Source organism: Atractosteus spatula, chromosome 6 (assembly GCF_055471065.1).
Source record: "Atractosteus spatula isolate fAtrSpa1 chromosome 6, fAtrSpa1.hap1, whole genome shotgun sequence".
In the NCBI taxonomy this organism is placed as follows: domain Eukaryota; kingdom Metazoa; phylum Chordata; class Actinopteri; order Semionotiformes; family Lepisosteidae; genus Atractosteus; species Atractosteus spatula.
This window is the reverse complement of record NC_142711.1, coordinates 48657379-48682705: the sequence shown is the minus strand read 5'-3', so window position 1 is coordinate 48682705 and position 25327 is coordinate 48657379. Positions and strand designations below refer to the sequence as shown.

Here is a 25327-nt window from a genome sequence, read left to right as displayed (position 1 = left end):
TGTAGGCCAACCACATTATGGTATAAACCAGGTGGAAATATCCCTACAAGCTCATTTGTCCAAATCAGGAGAAGCCAAGAGGGTAACCCATTCTGGTATCCATTTCTGACTCCAGAGATGAGTTGGATGCAACTTCAACAGAACCATCAGAGGCTATCTGCGCACCAAGGGGGTATGTACAGATGCACAGGGGAAGAGAAGGGATACCTTTGCATTTGGAACACTGTAATTTTCTTTTTGTCTGATCAGGGTTTTACAGTTCACAATTAGTGGTTGTCTATAGGTATTCTTTTACAGTAGGTCAGTCTGGGAAAGTTCCCCAAGCAAGTCATGGGCCATGATAAAATGCTGACATCTTGGCTCAAGGAAGGAGAGGTGTTTCTGTCCACTGCATGTTTAGCAGGAATTGTCATGGACTGCAGCTCTTGTACAGTAGGCCCCTTTTCTCTTGGATGGATATCAGCCTGTCCATGCCATGGCTCTTCACACCAAAGAGCATGTGTTGGGCGCCCTTGAACGATCCCTGCGAAAGTGTCAAATAAACCCACTTGCCAAGACAGATTCTGTGCCAGGAATGCCCTGCCGTGCCACAGACTAGGATTGCCAAACTCTTAACAAACACATTTTACACTTCTTTCAGTCTTACATTAGGCAAAAGGTAGCTGCTGAAAGGATTCAGGCCAACATTTTTTTTACATTGAGTTTTTGTTCTGTTTTAAATGACTGCTTATGTGAAAAAAATATTACATTGAGAAAAGTGAATATGAAAATACACGTATACAGAATATAGAGTTAAATACCAGATGTCATTTATAGGTTGTAGTTCAGTATTTACTGTAATTTAATATTCTTGATGTACTGTAAATGATGTTTAAAATGCAAGGCATACTGTTTAAGAAGGTTTGCAAATTTTTGTGTAAAGGTCTTCAACAGACTAATTTTATTCGCATAAAGACAAATACGGAAATGCTCCCTTCTGGTTAATTACATGTGTGGTCAGATTTGAAATTTTGGAAGAAAGAAACATGCCTTATAAGAAAAATAATTACTTGGACTTTCTCCATGTATATTATTTTGCAAGCTCATGGAGAGCGTTATGGTGGAGGAAAATTAATTTGCATGATTAGCTTGACAGCTTGATGTAGATGTTTATTGTAAATAATGCAATATAATTAATTGTGCATCCATAAAACATGGCTTTCAGATGCTTGAGTATACACACATATTATTAGGAAAACATGAAATATGTTTCCTGATCTAGATTGTTGACATTTTAATTATCTTACTTATGTTTAAGGTGAGTCAAAATATTCCAGTCTGAACTGGAAACAAGTAATTCAAAGTATGTCTTTAGTACTAATGTCAACATGCATTTTATACAGCAGAGTGTATACAAATATTATAAATAAGTGAATTTTGTGTGACTGCACATAGCTTTCAAAAGGTTACAACAGTAATTTTTCACCATTTGCAGTTTCCAAAAATCAATGTGTAGGTATTCCAATGTTGCTTGTGTTTGAACTCCGAAGGCATCGGATGGTTACATTTTACTTTTAAGTGTTCAGGCCAAAAAGGTGTTCAAAATTGGACATATTCAACCATATAAATTACATTATCCTTTTGCTTCTTTCCTGATCTTCTTCCCTTAGGTTTTCAAGCTACGTGCATCTCACTTGTACCAAATCTGCAAATCATTTGCAGTTCTGTTAGTCTATAGTAAAGCTGCCAGAAATGTTAATGAAAATCAGGTACACACTCCCATGCCTAAGTACCTAAGCTGATTGGTATTGTGATCTTATAAAAAACAGCCACGCAATGGAATTTTGGTTTCCTGGGAAGTATTCACTATGAAAGTCTATATGGCAAATAATATAACTGATTATGAGAAAGAAAAAATATTGTTTCACGTGCAATGTTACCATGCTGCACTGCTTGTAATTGTGATCCAGAGGCTGAAATGTGAAATGTGATGCAGAGCCTGTATTTACACAGTTCTCTTTCATATTTCTTGTATTTAAAATGTTAAGACAAACATGTTGTATGCAACAAGCACTGAAACTACATTTGAGAATCAACATTTGCCTCTGTGGTGTGGATGCGTGTTTTTTTTTAAGATTTTGTACCTCTTTTGCATCATTTTTATTTAGGCCTTACATGTGTTCATTCAATTTATTATTTATGTTGTCAAACAGAAGCTAGAGGCTTCAAATTTCCAATGACAATCTTGTGTGTTCGTGCATTAGTATTAATAGTAGCAGCAGAAGTAAATTCACTCTGTAGTAACAGTTGCCGATGCATAGTTTAACCTCTGTATGTGAATCTGGATAAAACTGTATGCTAAATAGCATGCTATTATTTTCAATAATCATAATTCAGTAGCTCAGTTAGATCAGATTCTAATGAATGCGAATGCGAGGGACAAAGTGTGTAGAGAGTGTTTGGTGTGACTTGCCTAGTTAGGGGAATGACAGCCCAGTTGTGAGGATTAGGCAGCTCAAACCCACTATTACGAGGACTAAGCCAGGGAGTTACTATTAGCAGTAAGGTCTGAGATTAGATCTAAGCTTCCTCCCAAACTTTTGTTATGAACTCCATTAACCCAAGACTGCACGTGGGACCCAAACATGAGCATGGGACTCAAACTCAAAATGAGACTTTGACAAGATTTGCAAGGTTCAAAACAGAAACATGACCAACGTCCTTAGGCACTCATCCAGTGCTGGAGCTCAAGGAGGTGCAGCTGGGACAACAGCACTGGGGCCCCACCATAGAGGGATCCCCACAAATGGGCTCTCCTACTGTCTAATTATTGTGCCGCTTTTTACTTGCCGTGTGGAAAATAGTGAGTTAAGTTTTGGAAAAATCATTGTTATTGTATTTCACCACCCTCAATTCACTTTTATTTATACAATTAATATTGAATGTACTGTATGTCTCCCACTTACGGCTTCCAAAATGTGTTTTATTTGCTTGAAAGTTGTTCTCGAATCTGTCTGAGGCCCTGGTTAGAACTGAATTTGGGTGTTTGGATATCAAATTAAACTTAACCTCAACTACTTGTTTAAGTGTGTCATGGTGGTGCAGTGGTGTACGTTGTTGCCTTGCAATGTGCCATGTTTACCCTGTGATGGATTGGTGTCATATCCAGGGTGTACTCAGCCTTGTGCCTGCTGCATGCTGGGATAGCCCTGGCTCCCCTGTACCCCTAAAGTTGCTAGAAGATGGATGGATACCTTATTTAATTGATGAGTCTTACATGAGCTGCCTCTCAAAAGGTCTGTGGGAGGTATCTTGAGTGTGGCACTTGAATATCAGAATTGCAAAATAAGGTATTATGTGAAAAAAATAGGAAGAATTAAAACTAAAGGTGTCTACTTTACTTGTGTAACTTTACATATGCTTTATAAGGCATTAAAGTGGTGTTCTCAAAAGAAAAACCGAAAGGGAACAGTTGGGTGTGGCACCCAAACTAACTAAAATATGTAGGTTATGTAGGCTCAAGTATGTTGAGCATGAGGCTTGTGTTAACTCTAACTTACCGCTTTCTAGCAAAACACTGTGCAGTGCTCCTGTAGAGACTTGGGAGGAAAAAGACAAACACAGACACAACGGTGATGAATTCACCACACCAGCGATCTCCAGTGTCTCCATGGGCAATGAACAGGAGTTGGGTGATGTTTATCTGACCACCAGAGGACATTTTACTGAGAATATCATAGATGCTCAAGTAAAGCGGTATATCGTATAAAAAGGTTCTAAAAAAGGGATTGTAGATGACTTTTTGGAGTGTAAATCTTGCAATGAGTAGGCTACTTTATTTTACTGTGGCTGTGTGATGTCAGGGGTGAGGAAGGAGGACGCCCATAAAAATAGTTGTACCAGGGCCTGTGATCGTCCAGCTCCACCACAGCACTCAGCCTCTAAAATCAGCATGATTCAAAAGGTAATTATAAGCTGGTTTTGACAATATTGCATGCGATTAAGCATTGAAATTACTTTTAATGCTTAACTTTTTTTAGTATCTAATACTGTAGGTACATATGATTAATTTTCTTTTTTTCAGGAGAGAATCTGGCCTGTAAAATAACTTTGAAAAATATTGCTTTTTCATAGCTAACTGTGAATGTGCTTTACATTAGCCTCTTAGACTAATCTAAACATTTCTGAAAGCAAAGTTAGTATTTTTGTTGCTAAATCTCAATTCATCCTTAGCAATTTCCTTTTAAAATAGGGGATTTATTAGCTTTTGCTATCAAAAATTGAATTCCTGACTGATTCGAATTCTGGAAAAGTACAATTTTCCCGTGATCTCTTTTAAATTTTTAATTTTTACCCCGTGAAAAACAGTTTTCCCTCGTAAACTTTTTTTAAAGTATCCAAACCCTGTTTTACATTGGTGCCGTGGACATAAAAGAAATCTTGGCATTACGATTTAATGAGCAATTTCTAGAGTGCAGGCTGTGTAGAGCACGGAGCACTATTATACTGCAAGAAAGATTCTGAAATACTAGAACTAGGACGTAAGCTCTGATCAGGGAGACTGAGAGCACAATTACCTTCTTTTCAAATCCTTCTGTGACACTGCAGGAGGAAAAAGGACTTTGAAACTTGAAAGGCAAGAGCTTGCTTTCAACCTCAAAAGCGAGTAGGAAAGGGCTCTGAAATTTGTTCAGTACTCCCAATTCACCATTAGCCTGTTTCTTCCTTTAGCCTCAAGGCATTTACTGCTTTTTGAAAAGATGTTAAGAAATTCAATCACTATATAGAGCCCAGTTTTTGAGCATGTTTCACTTGGTCCATAGAGGTCTGAACTGGAGCTTTTGTGTGGGGGTGAATAGACCTGTGAACTGTTTTAGGCCTGACTAGTGCAACCATGAAAAAAAGACGGTATTTTGGAGGTGATGGCCAAGATGAAATAGTTACTTTTGGATAGGTTCTGAAAGTAATAACATTTATATTTTTGCAAGTTTAACACTTGAGGAAAAAAAAAGTCATTTTTATATCTCCTTCTGATCCAGAGCTTATGAATCTATCCCATCTTAAACTAATAGACATGTGCAATAAAAGTTGCAATTTCAGGGCATTTGGACTCAAGTTGATTTGAGTAACTAAAGTAAATGGTGCTGAAAAGAGCTTTGTGTTCCATCTCTAGACACTAATTTGGAAAGAGAAAAAGATTAGCCTTTTGGAAACCTCACCTGTGTCAAGACAAGCACTTGCTAAAGTCAATAGACAGAGCCCTCTTGGTTTGCTTGGAAGTCCAGCTCGGTTTGCCTTGCAATTGAAGCTGCTGTTGACCCTGCTTGGGGAGTATTTGTAAAACCATTTATTTAGCATAAACTGAAATAATAAACCCTCCTGTCTGTAAAGGCTGATTGTGATGGTGTGACATGAGTTTGATTTAATGATTAGCCGCTTGACCCCCTCAGCTAGAATGAGCTGCCTGAATAGAGTGCGAGTTCACTGAAAGAAGTCGGGGGAGAATACTAATGAGCTCACAAAACTTAGCGGGGTTCCTGCCACTTTTTGAATATTCCAATGGATGAGAGAGTGAACATGTGAAGGGGGGTGGGCATAGGGAAACAAGAGAAAGGGAGAGGAGGGGAAGATTGAGGCCTAGGAGGGAGATACAGTCTGGTGAGTTTACTTGGATGAGAAATAGTGAGGCACAGCTAGCTGGGATTGACGCTGGGATGCCTTGGAGTGAGCTGTAAGTACAAATAAAGTATCTGGAGTATCTTTTCATCACCTACTGTAGCTGGAAAGCTTCTGCAGGAATAGGTGGAAGACATTCATTTGAGGTTAACCAGCAAATATCATTTTGTAGAAGGAGATCTGTAGCAGACAGGACAGAAAGTGAGATCATAATTGCATTGTACAATATAGACTTCTAAAGAAAAGTGGATTTCAAAGGAATATAGATAACAAGATGCTCTACAGTTATGAGATGGGTTTTTGAATATTTTTTCAGACTTTTTTAATTGTTTTGATTTTTGTTTGTGATTTGGGATCGTATCACATTCCATATGATTGGTGAAACAAAGTTCTGAAGGCAAATGAATAATGGATGTGTCCTGAACTTCATTGTGCAGTAGGGTTAGCGTTTTTTAAAGAAATGTTTTCGCAAATGCAAGCAAAGACATGCCTTGAATGATACTGGAGTTATGCGTTCAAATGAGTCAGATTGCCAGTCCTCTTGCTGAAGTGCTGAAGAACATGGAAGGAGTGAGTTCACTCTTTTTTCTGCTTTCTTTTTTATGAATTAACTATATTTCCTGACCCTGCTGTTGGCTTTTGCCCAAGTCCAGTGCAATAACAGTTGTCTTCTGTCTGAGTTCACTGGCAGATGCCGTTGAAGAAGTGAGTTGTTTGCTTACATTTTTGCTATGGAGTCACCCTTGTTGCCATGGAAGGCAGAGTGTTTCTGTCAGTAATTTGGCCTTGGCACGGTCTTGCCTGAATTTACTCTTAAAAACATATTGAGCCGAACAAGATGGGACAGCTTTCTTGCCTTGGCGTTGTGAAGTGGTTAATGCTCTGGAGGAGAATTCAGAATAATTGCATTATAGTGAAAACCTCTACAATGTGAACAGCCCTTCAAAGGATTTTATGCAGCTGAAAAGGTTCACAGACCATCAGGTTTTTCAGTGTACCTTAACTAGAGGCTTTGAAGCTGACAAACACTTAGTAATGTTTCCAAAGAATGACCAATTTCCCTTTTATTGGATAAACAGGAATAAGGACTTCAGGAACAAAATGTGTAAATGCTTTATATTTTTAGTTTTTTAATGAAAATGAGCATATTTCTTTTGCATTGACACTACTGTACCTCCATTAAATATTTTCTTGTTCTTTTACATAGAGTAGAACTAAACAGTTTGATTCATGTATAAAATTCAGTTAGGTATATCATGTGCTTTTCTGTTTCTGTGAATGTTGACAAATGGATTAAACATATGAAGTTGCACTATCTTTCCTTGCTGTAAATGACTGGGCAGCTGCTATGTCTTATTTAAAAGGAAGATTGTGAAGTGGACTTTTAATATTGTGCAATAAAGAAAAGCTATTTAAAATCCCTTTATGTTAATATCACATTTTGTGAGAGTCTATGCATTAATCCAGATCTACAGTATAATACCATTATACACTTAATACGATCATTCACTGTGCAGTATGTGATTTAACCCTTATATAACACTGAATACAGTAGCGCAGTAGCTAATATGTGGTGTTCCACTTTTTCTCCTACCACCGTCATTACAAATTGCATGCAAGGAAGTATTTTCTTTCAAAAGAAATTTTTTTCAGTGTTAAAAGGGAGTAGTCAGTGTGATCAGGCAGCGCTCTTCTTTGTAGGTTCTTCAATTCTTTGAACAGGTAATATGTACTTGAGACTCTACACATGTACTGTACGGTGCACACTCTATTTAGATGTCATCCAATAAAGAAGTAAAATTCTACTTCACTGTCCTTCACTTTCACTTATTTGATGTTGCATGCTTTACCATCTTTTTCTTCAAGTTCTTTTTAGCAGTGGTTGCACTAAGCATTCGTAAATTGCTGAAAAGGATACTTTCAGAAAAAAATCATTTATTCCAAAAGGGGTGACTTGTTTGATGGGAATACTAAAAGTTAATTAGGCCTACTCTGGTAACGCAGGATAAAATAAATATGCACAATAAAATATATTTGTATGTAGTACAATATCTGCATGTGCTTTTTCTTGGTTTGAAAACTTTGTGACAGCACTTTTTGTCTCTCGGCTCTCCACCACATCCTTCAGTGTTCACATTCCCGCTTCGTAATTTGGGTAGTGTTGCTCTTCCAGGTTTCCACAAGCCTTATTGCCAGTTGATTAATAAAAGGGTGGTATGGTGGTAGAGTGGATAGCATTGCTGCCTCGCAGTGCTGGCACTCTGTGTTCTGTTCCGGGTCTGGGGTGGTGTCTGTGTGAAGTTTGTACGTTCTCCCTGTCTTCATGAGGGTAATCTTCCAGGTGCTTCAGTTTCCCCCCACAGTCCACAGACCTGTTGATAAGTTAACTGGGTTCTGTGAAAGTTGGCCCTTGTGTAAGTGTGTGTTTGTGTTTCTGTGCCCTGCATTGAACTGGTTTCTAACCACTTTGTCCCACTTGGAATAATATTAAGAAGGAATGATAATGCATTCTAATCATATACATTATCTGATCCAGAAAGCTGTGACACGTCCTGTGACATTCAGCCAAGGCTGCCCTGAACACTTAGTCATTAAATATCCCTTGGCAATTTTTGAAGAAATAAAGTTGTTAATTTCAGTGTCCTGGCTGCGTTCCACTTTGAGCTTGTGCTGTCGGGCTCCCCTAAAGTCCCCCCACGATTCAACCACAGAATCAAGCTCTACTACTCTACCTGATCTTCTACGTAGTAGATCTGATGGCACAGAATGACTGTTGCGTGTTATCCAGGTGGGAGCTTCACTTCAGTGGTTTTCTGTAGTGTTAAGCAGACTAGAGAGAACATCATTCCCCTCCCTGGATGGGATGCCAGTGCATTGTAGGGATTTTATCTTAAATGCATTAGCTGTGGTTTCTACCTTTTAAGGTTTAATAGAGCTATTGTGACAATAAAACTTGCTTTCTATGGCAGTTAAAGAAGGTGTATTTATCAAAAACAGTCCTTCCTTTGCCACCTACCAGTTTACCAACTGCAGAACATGTACATACTGTACACGGTTTCCATATTGCATACCAAGTTTTCTCAACTGCAGGAAACCCTTGCTCATACAGTATTCTGCCCCCGTAAATGTTCGAAAAGCGTGTGACTTCTCCACCATCTCATGACTCTGTTATCGTCTAGGCTCCCTAGCGTACTGGGCATCTCTGCTTCCAGCTGGGCGTTCAGTTGTGGATTTTTCACATTAGCGTGTGCGGGGTTTCAGTGCTCTCCTAAGTACTTTATTTTCAATACTTCTACTTTTTTATTTGCGCTCTGATTTAGTTGCAAGCATGACCTCTTAGCCTCAGATGAGTGATAAAAATAAAGTTGTGCAAAAACGGCAAGAAATGGGATGAGCATGAAATTTTTAAAGGAGAAAACTACAAATTATATAAGCTATTGATGAATGTAACATGGATCATGGGAATTTTAACTTCTGTTTCACTTTGTATTTACCAATACAACCTTTTACTAGATTTCAAAGGAACAAGTAATAGGTTAATTCCATGCTGAAAAGAGAAGAAAGAAAACACAACATTTCGGCTGTGGCCCCAAAAAAAGCTCCACAGCCAAAACTTTGTGTTTTCTTCTCTTTTCAGCATGGAATAAACCTATTACTTGTTCCTTTGCAGCCTACGCATGCTGACGCAGCTACCCACCTGAACTACTTTTACCAGATTATACTACTTCTATGTAAAATCCCGGGCAGACTGTTCCCTTATGAAAATTACTGTTACTGTAAAAGAAAAAAATTCTGATGACAATCCTTCCTACAGTAGGTCGGCAATCTTAACTGGAATGAAGAAAACGGCACCTTTTGTGAGTTTGGAATAGCGAAAGTAAAAATCGGGAGACTTCACGAAATATTTCTGGCAATGTTCAAGTTGCATCTGTAGAGGAAGCGCAATTCATGCATGTGGAACATAAGCTTATGCATGCCTATTTATTTTCCAAATGAGGCTTAACCACTTTGTTAACTGTACGGGCACAGATATTTTTATCTAGCTTTGAAAAAATTGAGTTTGAATTGGCTTCTACATGGCTTAGGAATTTGAACTCCTTAAATTTCAAGAGATACATTAATATACGGTCTGGAGATCACTGTTTTGAATCTTTGGTTTGACAATGGTTTTTCAGGGAACTATGCTCAATTGGTTCTTTGCTTCAGGGGGAGGGTGAGTTTTCTCAACTCTCTGTGGACCAGTAGTCCTTCTCACTTATCACACATCTGGGGGTTTGTTGTCTTGCTGCTAAAAGCTTGGTCAGTCTGTACAAAAGAATGGCTACACTGTATGTGCTGTGGTTTTGTATTGCCGGAAGAAGTGGATTGGTTGATGATACACATTTTCCAAGGATGTTCATACAGTATGTTGTCTATATAATTCTTAGGCTTGCTTGGGGATGGTAGTAGTGAATTGGTAGTATTGAAAGGTACAGTATTTGATACATTCTTCAACTTATGTAAGTTGAGTTACATTTCTGGAAACTGTTCTGTAAGTTGAATTAATTCAAGTTGTACAATTCAGATTTTTGTATTGAGCCATACACATTTTTTTATTTTATACTTTGATTGTTTGGGGTAACTTTTTCTTCCAATTCTGTGCACTTTCCAGTTAACATGAGCACATTTTGTGTAATATAATGAATACATTGTATTCGGCAATTAAAATAACAAAAATATCACCCAAGCTGTGCCTGCAATTCCAGATTTCACTTTTAATTCACCAGATACTGAAAATGATTACCATATGCCCTCTCAATCCTGCTTTAATTTCAATAATTACAAAGACTTTTGAGACTTGAAGACAACTTACTGGACACTAATGTACTTGAAGACAACTTAATGTACACTGTGGTTCAGTGTTATTTTATACTTGCTAATATTTTCAGTTTGGAACAAATTAAAGCTAGGACTGTTGTGAACAGTGAAACACCAAAAAAGGCCTCTTTTTAAAAAAGAAAAATCCAGACTTAGAGATGTGTCATCACAACGTGCCACACCAAACAATGGAGATGGAAACATTCAAATGCATCAGCAGTTGTAATCTCCAAAACTGTGTATAGTATTGAAGTAGCAATGTTTTTTTTACTTTAATGACATATCCACTTGGACCCTCTAATTTCTTTTCTTCTCATAATCTGTTTAATTTTAAGAAATGTAAGGAGAAAAAAGGCATGGTTCTTAAAATAAACTAAAATTGAGAAATACCAAGTTTTAGGATGTTGTTAAAGCATTCGCAACTTTTCAATATGGTTTGTTAGAAATAGGTATTACCTGCATTTGTTTGGAATTCCAAGCAGTGAGAACTGCTGAAAGTGATACCTGCACTTTTTTGTATAATTTTGTTATAGGTTCTTATTTATACCACTTAAGGTCAATTTAAGCACCGCTTACCGTCTAGGGATAAGTGTCTTCTGGGTTTTCTTAGCACATTTGAAAGCTCTGGGGAACCTCCTTGGATTTTTTCTAGCACCTAATAGTGATTGTCCTGGGAATTGTGGAAAAGGAGGTGTTAATACAGTCCAGGATGGCTCCTTGTTAGTGTAGAGAACTCTAATAAAATCCAGCTGCTTTTCCTTCCTCTAAATATAGACTGATCTGATCAGATTTGCTATGTAGAAATATCTCTACCTACAATATCACGAGGCCAAGTTTTTTTTTAAACAACAACATTTTGTGCTTCTCAGCTATAGAAAACTAAGCCTTTGTTCTTTATTGCTCTGTTTAAGACTGCTCTGTTTTTTTTTTCTTAAATGTCACGCAGAGGATGAAAGTCCAGGGCAGCCTTATCACAGAGAGAGAAGGAACGCAATCTCACTACAGCCCTCGTCTGGAGGGCAGAGTATGGGCAAGATCAGTGAGGAGCCCTCGACTTCTACAGAGGAGCGGCCCTCAATGGTAAAAAAGGAGGTGCATGGCTCTCTGTCCCACCTGACTGATCACTCTGTGCCCTATCGCGGGACTCTGTTTGCTATGGACCCCAGGAATGGCTACATGGACTCTCATTACAGTGAGTATTTGCATGCTATCTACTTAAACCCAACGAGTGGTGTCTAATTTAATTAACTACAATACCTGTGATTCCTTGATTCACGATCCTTTACTTTTCAGTTGAATCATTTGGAGATAATTTTAAGAAAAACTATCTAGTTTATTAAGATGGAAATACCTGTGGGCAGTTCTGATTAGCTTAAAGTTCATTAAACAAAAGGTAGGACATGTCCTTCCGCATTTCTAGATTATAGAGGTCTGGTTGGCATCTTTACGTTCTATTGCAGTTTTAAGCTTTCAAAACATATGTTGTATTCAAATTTATTGGTACTAAAGAATATAAAGAATCAGTTCAACAGTTCCTGTTTTTTGTGAAATTATGACTATACAACTAATATTCAATTATTGGAGAACTGATTTAAGTTTACCGAGTGGTATAGTTTAATATCGAGGCAAGCAGCAATACCTAATACTTTTGCATAGATGAATACTGTGTCATTATTAAACCAATATTATATTAATTTTCTATTATCTATTGACACAAAAAAGGAGATTAATAAAATAATACGTTTTAGAATTGAATAAAAATGTTTTAGAATACAGAATTAAAGACACTGCAAAAGAGACTTGCAGTATATATTCTAAACCACTGAAAATTTAAGATATGCTGTACAGTTTCAGACTAGCCAACTTAATTTACTCTAGTTGTCTGACTCCTGTTTGAGAGGATAAGTTTTGCTTAAAAGCACAACTGCAAGCAGTTAGAATGAAGTTGTGAGTAAAGGCCTTTGCTTCCTTTGATCAGGTTAAGCAACAGAATAGGCCAGGAATATTATTAACTGTATTACTTCTCTCATGTACCCACATTGTTTCCAGTCTTCTGTGTCTTATTCTGGAATTGCAAACCGACTTTTCTTTCATTTTTTTATTTACAACATGAGGCAAAGAGGTCAAAATATATGCACGTTTAAAGGCCATACACTGTATTCTAGTTCAAGCATGTTTGGGCTTTGCCCTCTTTTTTCTTGTATTTCTAGAAAACTTTGTATGCGGGATGAAGCTTTCTTAATTGCTTCACTAAGCATCTGGCAGTAAACAGGAATGTTCACACATCTAGGTTACGGGGTTATTTTTTGTGTTGTTTCACTCTGGTCAGTTTTTGCAGATGGGATACACTGGAATGCATGTTAAGTGTTGCTAAATTGGCTGCAAATTTTGCTGACAGAATTTTTTTTTAACTTGTGTTATAATGAGGGCCTGCTGTCCTTAGCCATATTTCTGTACGTATTTACTTTGTATTCTTTTTGCACTACTGGTCTGGAGTCTGAGATCCTTAATAAAGCAGTTACTAAATCAAATTGGGCCTCGCGGACTTAAGAAGCAATCTTGCAACCAAAACATTACTGTCAATTATATACCCAGCACAGCTCAGCTTGGGTGCCACATTTCATTGCTTTCCAATGTCTCTGGTTTTACAGTCCAGTGCAATGGAGGTGAAGTGACTTCGGCCCAGGGTCATTGAAAAAGTCACAGCTTGAAATGGAGTTCAAGGCCAAAAAAATCCTAATTTCACAGTTCTCAAAAACATGGCAATCTGAAGAGAATGGAAGCATGCAATATTCATTCATCTAAATTTAGTATTTAAAGAGCCAAAACTGAAGACAGTACTAGGCTGCAATTGATAATCTTTGTGTTTGTATGCTATACATATTTTAGATGAAAGACTTGCTCTATATAGAACAATATATATTGTGACCCTTAATGTATAAGAGATCGTCCAGACTTTGAAATCTCAGTTTTAATGGAAGACTGAAATGAGAATTGAAGATCCTTTCCACGGTAGGTTGGGTCAAATCATTTATTAGATAAACAGCTTGGAACACTACACAGTGTTTTGCTGAAGGTAGTTCAGGGCTAGAACCACCTAGTAGAATATAAACTGCAGTTAGGAAAAAAAATAAAGCAGTTTTGTTCATTTTCTATCTGATCAAGGCTGATTACTTTATCATACGGTCTCTCTTTGTTGCCCACAATGGGACTGCAAGTGCTAAGAGAAATGCTTCAGGTCATAATTGTAATGAATGTCTTTATTAAATTAAGATTTGTTTTTGAGTACAGCTGCATTAGATTATTGGTATCTGTACAGTAGGGAGAAGGGACACCGTATCTCCTTTCCCTTTAAAAGAAAAACTTGGAAAGCCTGGGTTTCTGAAAGCCTGCGGCCCTTTGAAGAGCCAGTGGCGCCAGGTAAAGAGAATCTGAGGTGCGAATAAAGTGACCTTTGCTCCTTCAAGCGCTGCTTTGACCTTGGTGACCTTCCGCTTCAGCTCCTAAATTTGTCACAGGTGTGAGTGAGCTCTGCCATTTGGCATACTGCTGCGTCTGCAAAGCTCCCCGCGAAATCCAGATAATTCTTAACTTTTCTCCTGTCAGTGTTTAATGCAGCTAATATGCCAACACCTGGAGCCATTAGCACCTGGCTGTCAGGTTTGTGATGTAGTGCTTGAGTGGAGCAGGCACACCGGTCTTTGCAATATAGTCCTGCACTCCTTCTAGTGTTCTCCAGCGTCTTGCCAGGAGCCCAGCCTAAGCTTCTGTACTGTTCATTTTACTTTACACCGAAGGTGTCGTGGAAAAAAGCCAAGTCAGTTTTAGAATTAGTTAAAACATTGTGATTAAAAGTTTCAAACAGAGGATAAAGTTAATATGCAGCTTACCACAACACTAATCCAGGAGATCTGTTGGATAAGAAAGCAGGATTTGAGAATGCACTGAGGGGGCCAGTTTCAACTAAGAACTGCGAGTGTATGAAGGTTTTGGCATCTTCTAAAATTGTTTATCAAATACCTCCGGTGGCATGTACTATAGGTTGGCGGATCTGCATTAACACCACTAATTGTTTTGTTTTTCACATTTTCTTTAACCAGGTTTTCTCTAATCATGTTACAAGAGTGTTTTAGAATTCTGTCGGGAGATTATGCTAAAGTTTCAAGGAAGAACTTCATTCTTAGTCATGTAATGACCAGAATTAATACATCCATAAAAAAAATCCATTAATAGCAAAAAAATGATGTATTTATCTTTTACAGGCTTCAATACGTTTAGCATCATGCCTTTAAATGCTGCAGAGCATCTGAATGTAAAATTATAATCTAATATAATCTAGAATTCAATGTAAGCACAGAAAACAAAAAGCAATTTATGTTTTTAAGTGTAGCCGTAACATATTACAAAGTAACTTACCATTGTTTGCTGCTACCATACTGTACTGAATCATTATTACTCTAAATCATCTGGTGTTTGGCCTGCCTTTTCCATGTACCCTTTCCTATAATATAACTCATTGATATGTAGCTTGTCTGACCAGTGGTAAGCATTGGGCATTGTGGCTGTCTTTCCTCTAATCTGACAGTGCCAAAACAGCAGGCAGAGGTCGGGAAAATAGCAGACAAATTATCTCAGTCTGAATACTGCAAGATTTCCCTTCACAAAGTAAATGTTATTTGAAAACATTCCTGTATTTTTTGTTGCAAAATAAATATTTGAAACTATTCATATATGAGCAAAATAGTTTGAAATGAACTGTATATCCACTTTCTCAGCTATTTAAACGTACCACACTGGGCTCAGTTCTGATAGGCTCTTCTGTCTGGGCAGAGTTGCTGAGCTGTCCCTGTGTTCGTGTGGGTTTTTGTGTGGTGCTCCAGGATGAGGTTTGATTGGCAATTCTGAATTGGCCCTTTCTCCATGACCCTGTGATTGACTGGTATCCTGGTGGGAAGGCAGTTGTGTGCTGTTTCCTGCATTGTGCCCTATGTTTCCAGAACAGGCTCTGGTGAGCCAGGTCCCTCACCAAGGTTAGTGGCTGTGTGATAAAGGGAGAATGGATAGACATTAAAGTAACAGAGAGTACTGAACACCTGTTTTAATCTTGAAGAGTTTGAAAAAGAAATAACTTCTGTCCTCGTTAACCTGTGCAGTTCTCAAAAGGGAACTATTCAGCTCTGCCATTCAGTTCTTTTCTCCACAGGTACTATAGTTCTCTTGTAATGCACTGTCAAATATTTCAAACAGTGAAAATATTAACATAGATTCACTATGTGTTTATTACTGGAAAATATTCACATATTGTACGAGTAAATCAATTTAGACGTGTTCAAATACATGTATTCCTTTAAAATATTGTGTGTATTGCACACAATGTTACAAAAATATATCAGTACTCTGGAAACAGTTCAGAGAAGGAGAACCAGATATATCCCTGGGCTTAAAGATATACAGTATCCTACAGTGAAGCAGTTTGTTTACAAAAAATGCTGTCTCACAATTATCACAGTATGCGAACAATACATTGTTAATAATGGTGGCTAAAGAAGGAAATTTTGACTTTTGTCTCTGTAGCCTGCCTGTCTTTAATGTTTTACATTGTATTACTGTATATCTAATATTATAAAATAAGTCTAAAGCATGTAAAAATAATACAAGCTGTATATATATTCTTTATGTTTAATGTGGTTAAAGTTTTCTGCCATATATAACCAGGAAAAAATAATGCAATAGCATGGCAAATAATTGCAAAGGAATGGTTTGATGCAATTTGACCAACTTTTGTCAACGTCTTGCAGACAATCTGAAATTTAGTTACTGACCAAAATTGCACCATGAACTTTAAGTTTGGAAGCTCTGACATGAATATGAATCTGAAAAAATGTCTACATTTTCTTCATAGTTTTTTTTTAGCATTTAGCAGTATTTTTTATATTGGCAGCTTCTATATACTGTATATATTTCACTTCAGTGTTTTGTTTTTCCAAATTGGACTGGGCAATTACATTTTTCACAGTGATATGGAATTGTTTTTTTTTTGCCAATAACTCCAGAGGCGAGACGGCTACGCTAAACTTCCCCTGAGAGAGCTGTTCTCTCGTTTTCACACTGTGAGTCCCACTGTGCTAGAAGCCATAGCAGTGCTAGTATCAAGTGAAGAAGTTAGTGACTCTCTCTGAAAACACTGCAACCCGCAGTAGACAAGCAGCAGGGGTCCATGTTGCTCAGTAAGCTGAAGAGAACCCTGACTGAGTTGAGTTCGCCCGGTGCAGGCGAATTGCCTGTAAAGGGCTGCCACTTGGGGATACCTGGAAACATCAGCTCAGATTAAGGCCAGTGATATGCAAACTATAATTCTTAACCTGAGTTTAGACCGAGTGCCTGCACTTGGGAAGTGACCTGGTTACTTATTTAAGTTACTTATTTTTCCCCAAAGCATTTTTTAAAAATTTACAGAACATCCATTTTCTGACCACTTCATGCAGTTTAGGGTCGCAGAGGAGTCGGAGCTTATTTCAGTAAGCAAGGGGTGCAAGGCGGGGTCCACCCTGGCCGGGATGCCAGTCGATTGCAGGGCACATACAGACACAAACACAGACACGCACACACTCGCTCCTGGGCCAATTTTCCCAGAAGCCAATTAACCTACCAGTAGGCTTTTGGACTTTGGGAGGAAACCAGAGCATCTGGAGGAAACTCACATGCTACTCACATGGGGAGAACATGCTAACTCCACGCAGAAAGCAGATCTGGAACTGAACTCCAGGGCCTGATGACATTATGTGTTTGAGGGAGAAAGGCACTCTGGTAGGACGAAAGGAAGATGCAAGAAGGTTCAGACTCCTTTTATAAGTGAAAATACTTGTACAAAATACAGTATGAAGTGTGTAATAAACTTGAATGTATGGATACAGGAGAAATGGTTTAATTTTACTTATCTAGTTTTCTAAATTAAGAGGACATTCAGTATTAAAGAGGGTGTCTGGCACTATGCAGCAGTGTATACAGTTGTTGAAGTTTAAGTAAATGTAAGAAAAAGACCCATTCTGATTGGTAATAATGCAGAGTGAGTCTTGAAAGAATAATTTTGAAATTAAAAAACGAATTACAACTACACCATGACTGAACAATAAAAACATTTTAGGGATAAAGTCATATTCAGGCAGTGTGTAATAAAGTTTGCCTCAAAAATTTTCTCCTAATTTGCTTTCTCAACAATGTTAACATCTGGGGGAAATAAATACTTCTTTGGAAGATGTGCTCTCTTGCTGTGCTCGGCAGGAATGAAGGAAAAATGAATTTAATTAGGCTTACTACAAAAAATCAGTTAAGGGTACAGCTTTGCCAGGAATAGCCTTGGTGAATGCCAAAATAAAATAAAAAAAAAACAAGCAAATCAATGTTAAGACCTTTTCTTCAGAGTGGAGTCTTCAAAACCTATCAAGAGTCCCCCCCATGTGTAATAATTCACAAGTGATACAAAGCAGCTGTTTGGAGGACATATGGTAAAATAAAAACATTTTGTGTATAAGTTAAACCTGACATTTTTTGTCAAACTAAATGTTCAGATAAGTAACAATGGAATCATTTATGAAACACCAATTGCACATGTTCTGTCCTACAGTGATCCTGCATTATTACGTTTTATTACATTATTTATGCTTAATTATACTTACATGTTGCCTGGTCTAACATCCATCTATGTCTTGTCTGGGGATTAATTCTACTAACCCTTTTTAATATCATGAAGCAATTTTTGTATGTTTCTTCAACATGGCTTTTGTTTTCTTAAGGTCTGATCATTTTAGCTTTCAAGGATGAAATTTGTACACAGCTAATTTCTGAATATATGTTAATATTCATAATTGCCAGCACTTTAATAGTTAATTAATACATCCATTATCAGAAAGCTGTTTTTTCCTGGCAAGAAATGTGGTAGCTATGATCCTTTCTTGGAATTACAGGGGGCAATATCCCAATATCCAGATAGCCGTAGATGGGATACCTTTCACAGGAAACACACACAGGGAATTTTTAGAGACACAAATTAACCTAGGGAGTGTTTTGAGAATGTGGAGGAAACCGGAACACCCAGCAAAAACAGAAGCCATGGAAACACAGGAAGAAGGTGTAAACACCAGTCCAGAATTAAGAATTAAACCCAAGACCCAAGAAATGTAAGGTGGCAGTGTTAGTTGCCAAGGCACTGTGCTGTCCTTTCCTTACAAAATTTAACTGGCATATAAAGGACTTAAACATTTATAAAAAGGGTTTATATTTAGCCAAAGTTTCTTTACTGCACAGAGATGAATCACTATGTATTTTCTTTAAAAATATGACTAAAAAAGAAGTATTATCTTCCAGAAAAAAGCTGTCTTTATGAAACATCTTTGGGTGACATGTGATTGTCTAAATATTGGCTTTAAAGAATGAACAGAAAAGAGGCATTAATCGTGACTGGCACTGCAATGCCAGGGGCACGCTTCAGGCTATGAAAACGAATTTCTTCCATCTACTTCCTTTTATGAAAAACAAAATATTGTCTAGTATGCAAAATTAGTCTTTTTGTTGTTTTAGCACCATGTATAATCGGATCATCCTGTTTTAAACTGCCTATTAGAGAAGATCCTGTAAAATGCAAAATGGCTTTCTGCTAACTTATAAAAACACTTTTTCTATAGGTGTGAGGAGCAATTTACAAAGTTTGAACATATTAGACCAGGTATATATGTGTTTCTATTTATTGAAAGGGTGGTTAGATTTTTTTTCTAGCAATGGTTTGCATTATGGAAATATAAAATGTTGTAATATTTGTCCAGTTGCATTTGTACCATTTCGTCTTTTCGTTAAAGAAATCAAAAACAGACAAATCATTTTAAATATGATAGTTTACTTTTTTTCAGTCCTTTAAATACATGTGCTACTCCAGTAACACTTTGAAGTGAAGAGCTTTGCATATTTATTTCCAAAGAATTGGAAAAGTTTGTGTATGAGGAAAAACAAAATGCCAGTTTTCCCTGCTTGGCTTATTGTGCTTTTTTTTGCCATTTTCTTTTTAATAAGCACGTATGAACAGATTGCTTATTTCATGCCTGCTTCTGTTTAATTTTATTTGCTGCTTGTAGTGTGATCTGAATTCCCTTGGATTACCAAAGGATTAGCACCTCTGCTTTCCACTCCCGGATTTATTAGTACATATTGTTTACAAGAGGCGGCTGAAGAATGTTCATAATTAAATGTTCTTTGGAGTTGGGTTGTCTTCTATTGTGAGTGTAAAACATCCTGATGTATCAGAGATCCCCTGTGTGCCTTGTAGCAGGCTGCACCAGAGAGGCAGAATGTAACAGACCAGAAAATGAAGAAAGACATAAAAGAATCTGAGCTCAAGGAGGTCAGATCCATCACAGGCTTAGCGTTGCCTTCAAAGATGCCTGGGACAGGTGGCAGTTCAAGACAATCAGAGGAGAAGCATCCGCTCGCGCTGAGATAAGGGATTCCTGTAGAATCCTGCTATCTGCTCCCAGCTCGCTTTGATGTAGCTCAGCTAGAGGAGACTTTGGGGAGCAGACTACTGTTTCCTCAATCACTGGCTGCGACTGTTGAGCCTTTTAAGGTCTCATTACAGTGGTCCTCGAGGATTAATCCTCTTTAAGGTTTACATGGGATGGTTTTGTCTGTTGGTCTGGCCAAGGGACCTTGGTACCACCTGCGTGAAATAATATGACACTACTTGTGGTTCTCCTTCTCTCTCTTTCTTCTCTTTATTTCTCTTTGCCTCGACTTTTTTCATGCCTACAGTTTCTCCAACGTGTTCTATGTAATTGTAACTGAACTTGACAGTAAGCTGTGAAAAAGGATTACAGTTTGTGCTTACAAAATATTTTGTAGACAATGGCTGTCCTGACATTCAAGGTTTTTTTATGAAAATGCAAGAAACAAAACAGAATTTTAACTGGGCAATAAAGTTTTGACTTCTATTTTAGTGAAACGGCTGGTCTTTTTTTTTTTTCATTTGCAAACTGCTGATTTCGAATTTACGAAGCAAAGAAAAAAGCTTCTTTTCTTCACTGAGCCACGGCAGTTCTTTTACTGTAATACAAGAGCAAAGAGGCTTCAGGAATAATAAAAAAAATTAAAATCATAAACATCTACCAGAAATAATATGAATATTTATTTACGTGAATGTGCTTAATGAGTTAGCAAATACATTTTTTTATGTCTTGGAACTCAAACTGATGACAGGTGTAGAATATGAAAGCTAACCATTTTTTTGGGATGTATCTGACTGTCTAAATGTGTTTAGCCAGCATATAGTACAAATGTGGTACATTTCACACCTGCCTCCCTAGCTTTGCTAATGTTGTATTGAAAAATGCAACTTTTTGGGGAGCTTTCAGTATGTTATAGTGCTCTATTAGGCTTTGCGGTTCAGTTCTGAGGCTGCTGTTCTTAGTGTATCAGCAGGTTAGAGTCAATATCTCCATTTGTGGTCAGGCACTGTTGAACAACAAAGGCCGCTGGACTGCAAAGGCTCCCTGATCACACTCTACACCTGGTGTATTTCGTCGGGTAATGCACACACCATGTATTTCACTGACACCGGGCTTAGCTGTGTGGAAAAGCCTGGGTGTCTTGCTGTGAACATAGAGTTCTGCTCACAGCTACGCATATTGGAAATTTGATTGAAAAGTAGCAGTGGACACGTAACTGGTAGATTTACTTTCTGAATGTATTAGCAGCTGCACGCACATACATACCAAGAAACACTGCCTACCTTTCAGACAGGAATGTTGTGAACTAGTGTATCCACTCCTGTGGTTTGATTCATGTCTCATAGTAAGGAATTTAGAACTCTTCCTCCAACGGGTGAACTTTAATTATTAATTATTAATGATTGCATATACAAGCACTATGTTATTTTTAGCTTTTGGCATAGCTATTGTAATTACAATGAAGGAACTGGGGGTATTTTTTATTAATGAAAGTTATAATACTATGTGTTAAATGATGTCAGCTGTTTATCCATACAGCAAGAATGTATGGGTACTCATGACAGGTGTTTACCACACTGCTCCACAGTGTCTTCAATATGACAAGTCTTTTAAATTAACAGTAGTTAGCTCTATGTATGGCAATAGTTTTTTGTGTTGACAGTGCAACTGGCAGTACAGGCGTTCAAATCACTTATTGGAGTAACTTTAACTGAAGAGCAAGTGCAATAGCTATTTCCTGGAAACTGTCGAATAGCATAAATTAAATAGCATTTTCTCGGAGACTAACTGATTTTTAAATGGAATTTATTTTCGGGGCACGTATGTCACACTGTTTAAATGGTTTAAATGTTATTGGTTAAATTTATACATTGGCCGTAAGTGCCTGAAGTTGTTGTCTCATACTGTAAGAGGTATTGCTTCAAAATTATGTTGATAAAATTCATAACTGGAAGTTGATATTATTATTTATTTTATGCAGGCAAACTGTTCCTTGTAGCCTTGCACCTAGTGGAACTTGCAACACCTTACATATCTTTTTAGGAAGTCAGTGTCCATTTTGATGTCCATTGAGTCACTAAGTCAAATACTGTTACTTTCACACAGTGGTCTCAAAAACAAACTACACAAAACAAAGTGTTCCAAATACGTGCACACAAAGCAGTGCTGCAGATCAAAGGTGTTAAGCATTCTCTATTTTTGTATGAAATGGAGAAATTACATTATACCCTGATGTTGAAGAAAAATGTGTAAGAAACCAATTGCATATTTAAGTCTTACCTTTTGTACCAGTATAAACGTTATTAGTAAGAACATGGTATTGGACTGATTACATGAAAAGGGCGAACAGTATTTCTTGTGGGATAAAATCCTCTTTGAAAACGTTTAATTTTGATTTTGTATCCTTGGACATAGTTAGAATAATAGTTTGGATGCATTGTGGTCAAGGTACTTAAAAGAAAGAAAAGGGATGAATCAAATAAACAACACTGCACTATCTCTACAAAAAGTTTGGATGAACAATACCTCTTGTTCTTTGTTGCCATTAAAAACGAAGAAGGCCAGAGAGGAGATTAAAATAAAACATAGCACAAAGCAAACTGAAAATGTATACTTTGTTATGTTTTGCATACATTTGGGCTGGGTACGCAATTTTCTAATTGCATTTAAATTGATTTGGAGACACAAGGACAAAACACCAGAGGTAAATTATTGTGTTTGAAGGTTTTTGTTTTATTTCATTTTTTTTTTCGAGCAAGAACCAGTGCAATTTTCTGCAGTGTTTTTGCTATTAAATCTCTCTGTAAATCTTCCCAGTTGGGAGTTCCAACAGTCCTCTGTGCTCTGGAAGTAGTGCTTTGTTCTCATGTTCAGCTTAGCTCAATCTGGAATAATTCAGAAAATGTATTAGATAGATTGCTTTTCCCCACAGACCAAAAGAAATAACCTTCACTCACAACCATTAGGGGTGAAAAAAAGAACATACAATCAAAGACCATGCATATTTCCCGATTAAACAAAGACCTAACTGTGTGCAATTTGCTTGGGTAACAATTTGTTAAACGCGAGCCCACTTTATAAATTTCTTACAGATGCTGAGCTTCTATTTGTAATCAGGCAACTGAGCTGCCAGTGTAAATAGCTTCAACCTCTCCCCCATCACCCCTTTCAACATCATTCCGATGTTTATTGGAAAACAATGCACTTGTGTGTACTGTGTCAAAACTTGTCCTGGTGTGCCTGGCTTCCATTTGTACTTCAGACTTCTAAATTGAAAGTCTGGTTACCGCTTTTGGGAATATTTTTGTGAAAATGAATTTTTAAAGTTGTAATGTTTCTTCTGGGTTAACAAAAGCAAGTATGCTTTGCAGATGAAAACAATAGCATTATTTGCATTTTTACAGCCTTTTTTAAACCAAGGAGGGAACGATTTTATTTAAACTGAGAGAGAGCTTTAAATATAACTGTATTTCATATTTCAGGAGCACAGTTATTTATTCATTGTGTTTTTGCAATGTATTTTTGGCTCAGGTTGCCTGTTTCAGGTTTTGTGACAAACTGGTGAGCTTGGTGACACTGTGGCAGGCATAATCTGTCCTTTTCATCTCCCTGCCCCTTGTCGTATGGCAGCACTCTGGCAAGCATTTCCTCTGCCATTACTTTTTCTTTGAGCCATAAACCATAAACTTAAATTTCAGACAATGGACAGGAAAGAGGATTGTATTGATTTATAAGGAAGGGAAATTCAGGCTCAGCCAGCGTGTTGTACAGTGATGAATGATTGTGTTATATGGTTAAGTCATAGGGCAAAATATCCTGTGGCCTTTACAGAGGGTGTACTTTCTTTTACAATATTTAGTATGAGATGGAAAATTATTGAACAAATAGAAAAGAGTCCTAATCTGCAATTCGTCCACAGACAGAAAACAATTTGTTGCAGGGTTTTATACCTCATGCTAATTTTGCAAAGGATAATTTTTCCATTAATAGTAGAGCATCCTAATATTTAATTAAGCAAGCGTTTAAAAGTCCAAATATCTACTGCTTTTAGTAAGCTGTTGTGTTATTTACATAAAAGCCTATGCTCAGACCAATGAATACATCACACAGCATATGGGCATTAATTCCTTACAATTTTCAAGAAATATGTTAAGAGTAATCTTGCCATTATTTTCTGTTTTCAGTAATACTGTTCCCGAACTGTGAAGCACACTTCCAGATTGCATTTTGCCTGTGATGGTTTGAATTTTTAAGTAGTTAAATGTGTGTTGATGGGCAAAAACTGAAGACGTTGTTATATTTAATATGCTCATGCACTAGATGACATGTTTTTGTATAGTGCAGGGCTTGAATCTGAAAAGAATCTGAAGTGGCAAGTCACACAGGAAGGCATCCCTTCAATTTCTTTAGAAAGTTCTTTAAATAAACACCAGATTCCCATTCATCACTTCCATCTAAAACGGCAGTGTAAATTAACATCTTTAAACTATGAGATCATACAGTTTAAAAGAGTGTTGCAATAAATTTTGGCAGTATTAGCCTGGTAGCATAATTTGTTCCAAGTTATGAACAGCAAGCACAGAGACCTTGATCAAATTGAACCTTTTTTTTTTGTTCATTGCACTGCACTTTTCAAAATTACTGTAGCCTTGTATTTTGGTTTACCAGTTTAACACTAGAAAATGAAAAGCTGCCTTTTACCAAATGTTCAATTACACATTCTTCATAGTGTACTTGGATTCGTCAGAACTGAGTGCTGCATTTGATTTACAGTATAATGTAGAAGTGACTCTCAGTGCTCCAGCTCTTATTTCCTTTTAGAATTATGATTCGAGGAATAACTTTCACATGCCAGTCTTGCACTGTTTGAGTGGTATTTTCCTATTTGTGAATGAACAATGCTCAATTGAGATAAAAAGAAATAGATGTTTTTATAACATATTGCAGTATGACAGTATTTGTTTTAAACACAACAATTGGAAACTTTGGAATCAGATGTCACTGTTATGCACTTTAAGATACCAGAATTCAAAGCTCATAAACATTTAAAGTTTAAGAGTTTTTTGTGCTTGGAGTGCAGGTTAACATGCATTCTATTAAACATTCTATCAAACACAAAGCATTCTATCAGACACATAGGATAAAAAGTTGTTGTGCACTTATAAGAAATCTTTGTTTTTTTAATAATTGCCATAAAATATTATAGTAATATTTTTTATTTCGAAAATGATATCTAGGTTATTGACAGCCTAGGAAGTTTCTGGTACTTGACCTAATGGCACATATAACATGTCATCCTTATAGTTTTAGTGTTTGGGCTCACT

The 25327-nt window shown here is 37.2% G+C and overlaps 1 protein-coding gene across 2 annotated transcripts in view; it reads left to right on the top strand.

Moving 5' to 3' along the window:
• gli3 (GLI family zinc finger 3) overlaps nucleotides 1–25327 on the top strand; it is a 160309-nt gene that overhangs the window by 49488 nt on the left and 85494 nt on the right. For both annotated transcript variants that reach the window (XM_088919355.1, XM_088919354.1), the window contains exon 3: nucleotides 11459–11704. In XM_088919355.1, the coding sequence (XP_088775481.1) occupies nucleotides 11459–11704 (246 nt within the window). The remainder of the gene's footprint in view (nucleotides 1–11458; nucleotides 11705–25327) is intronic.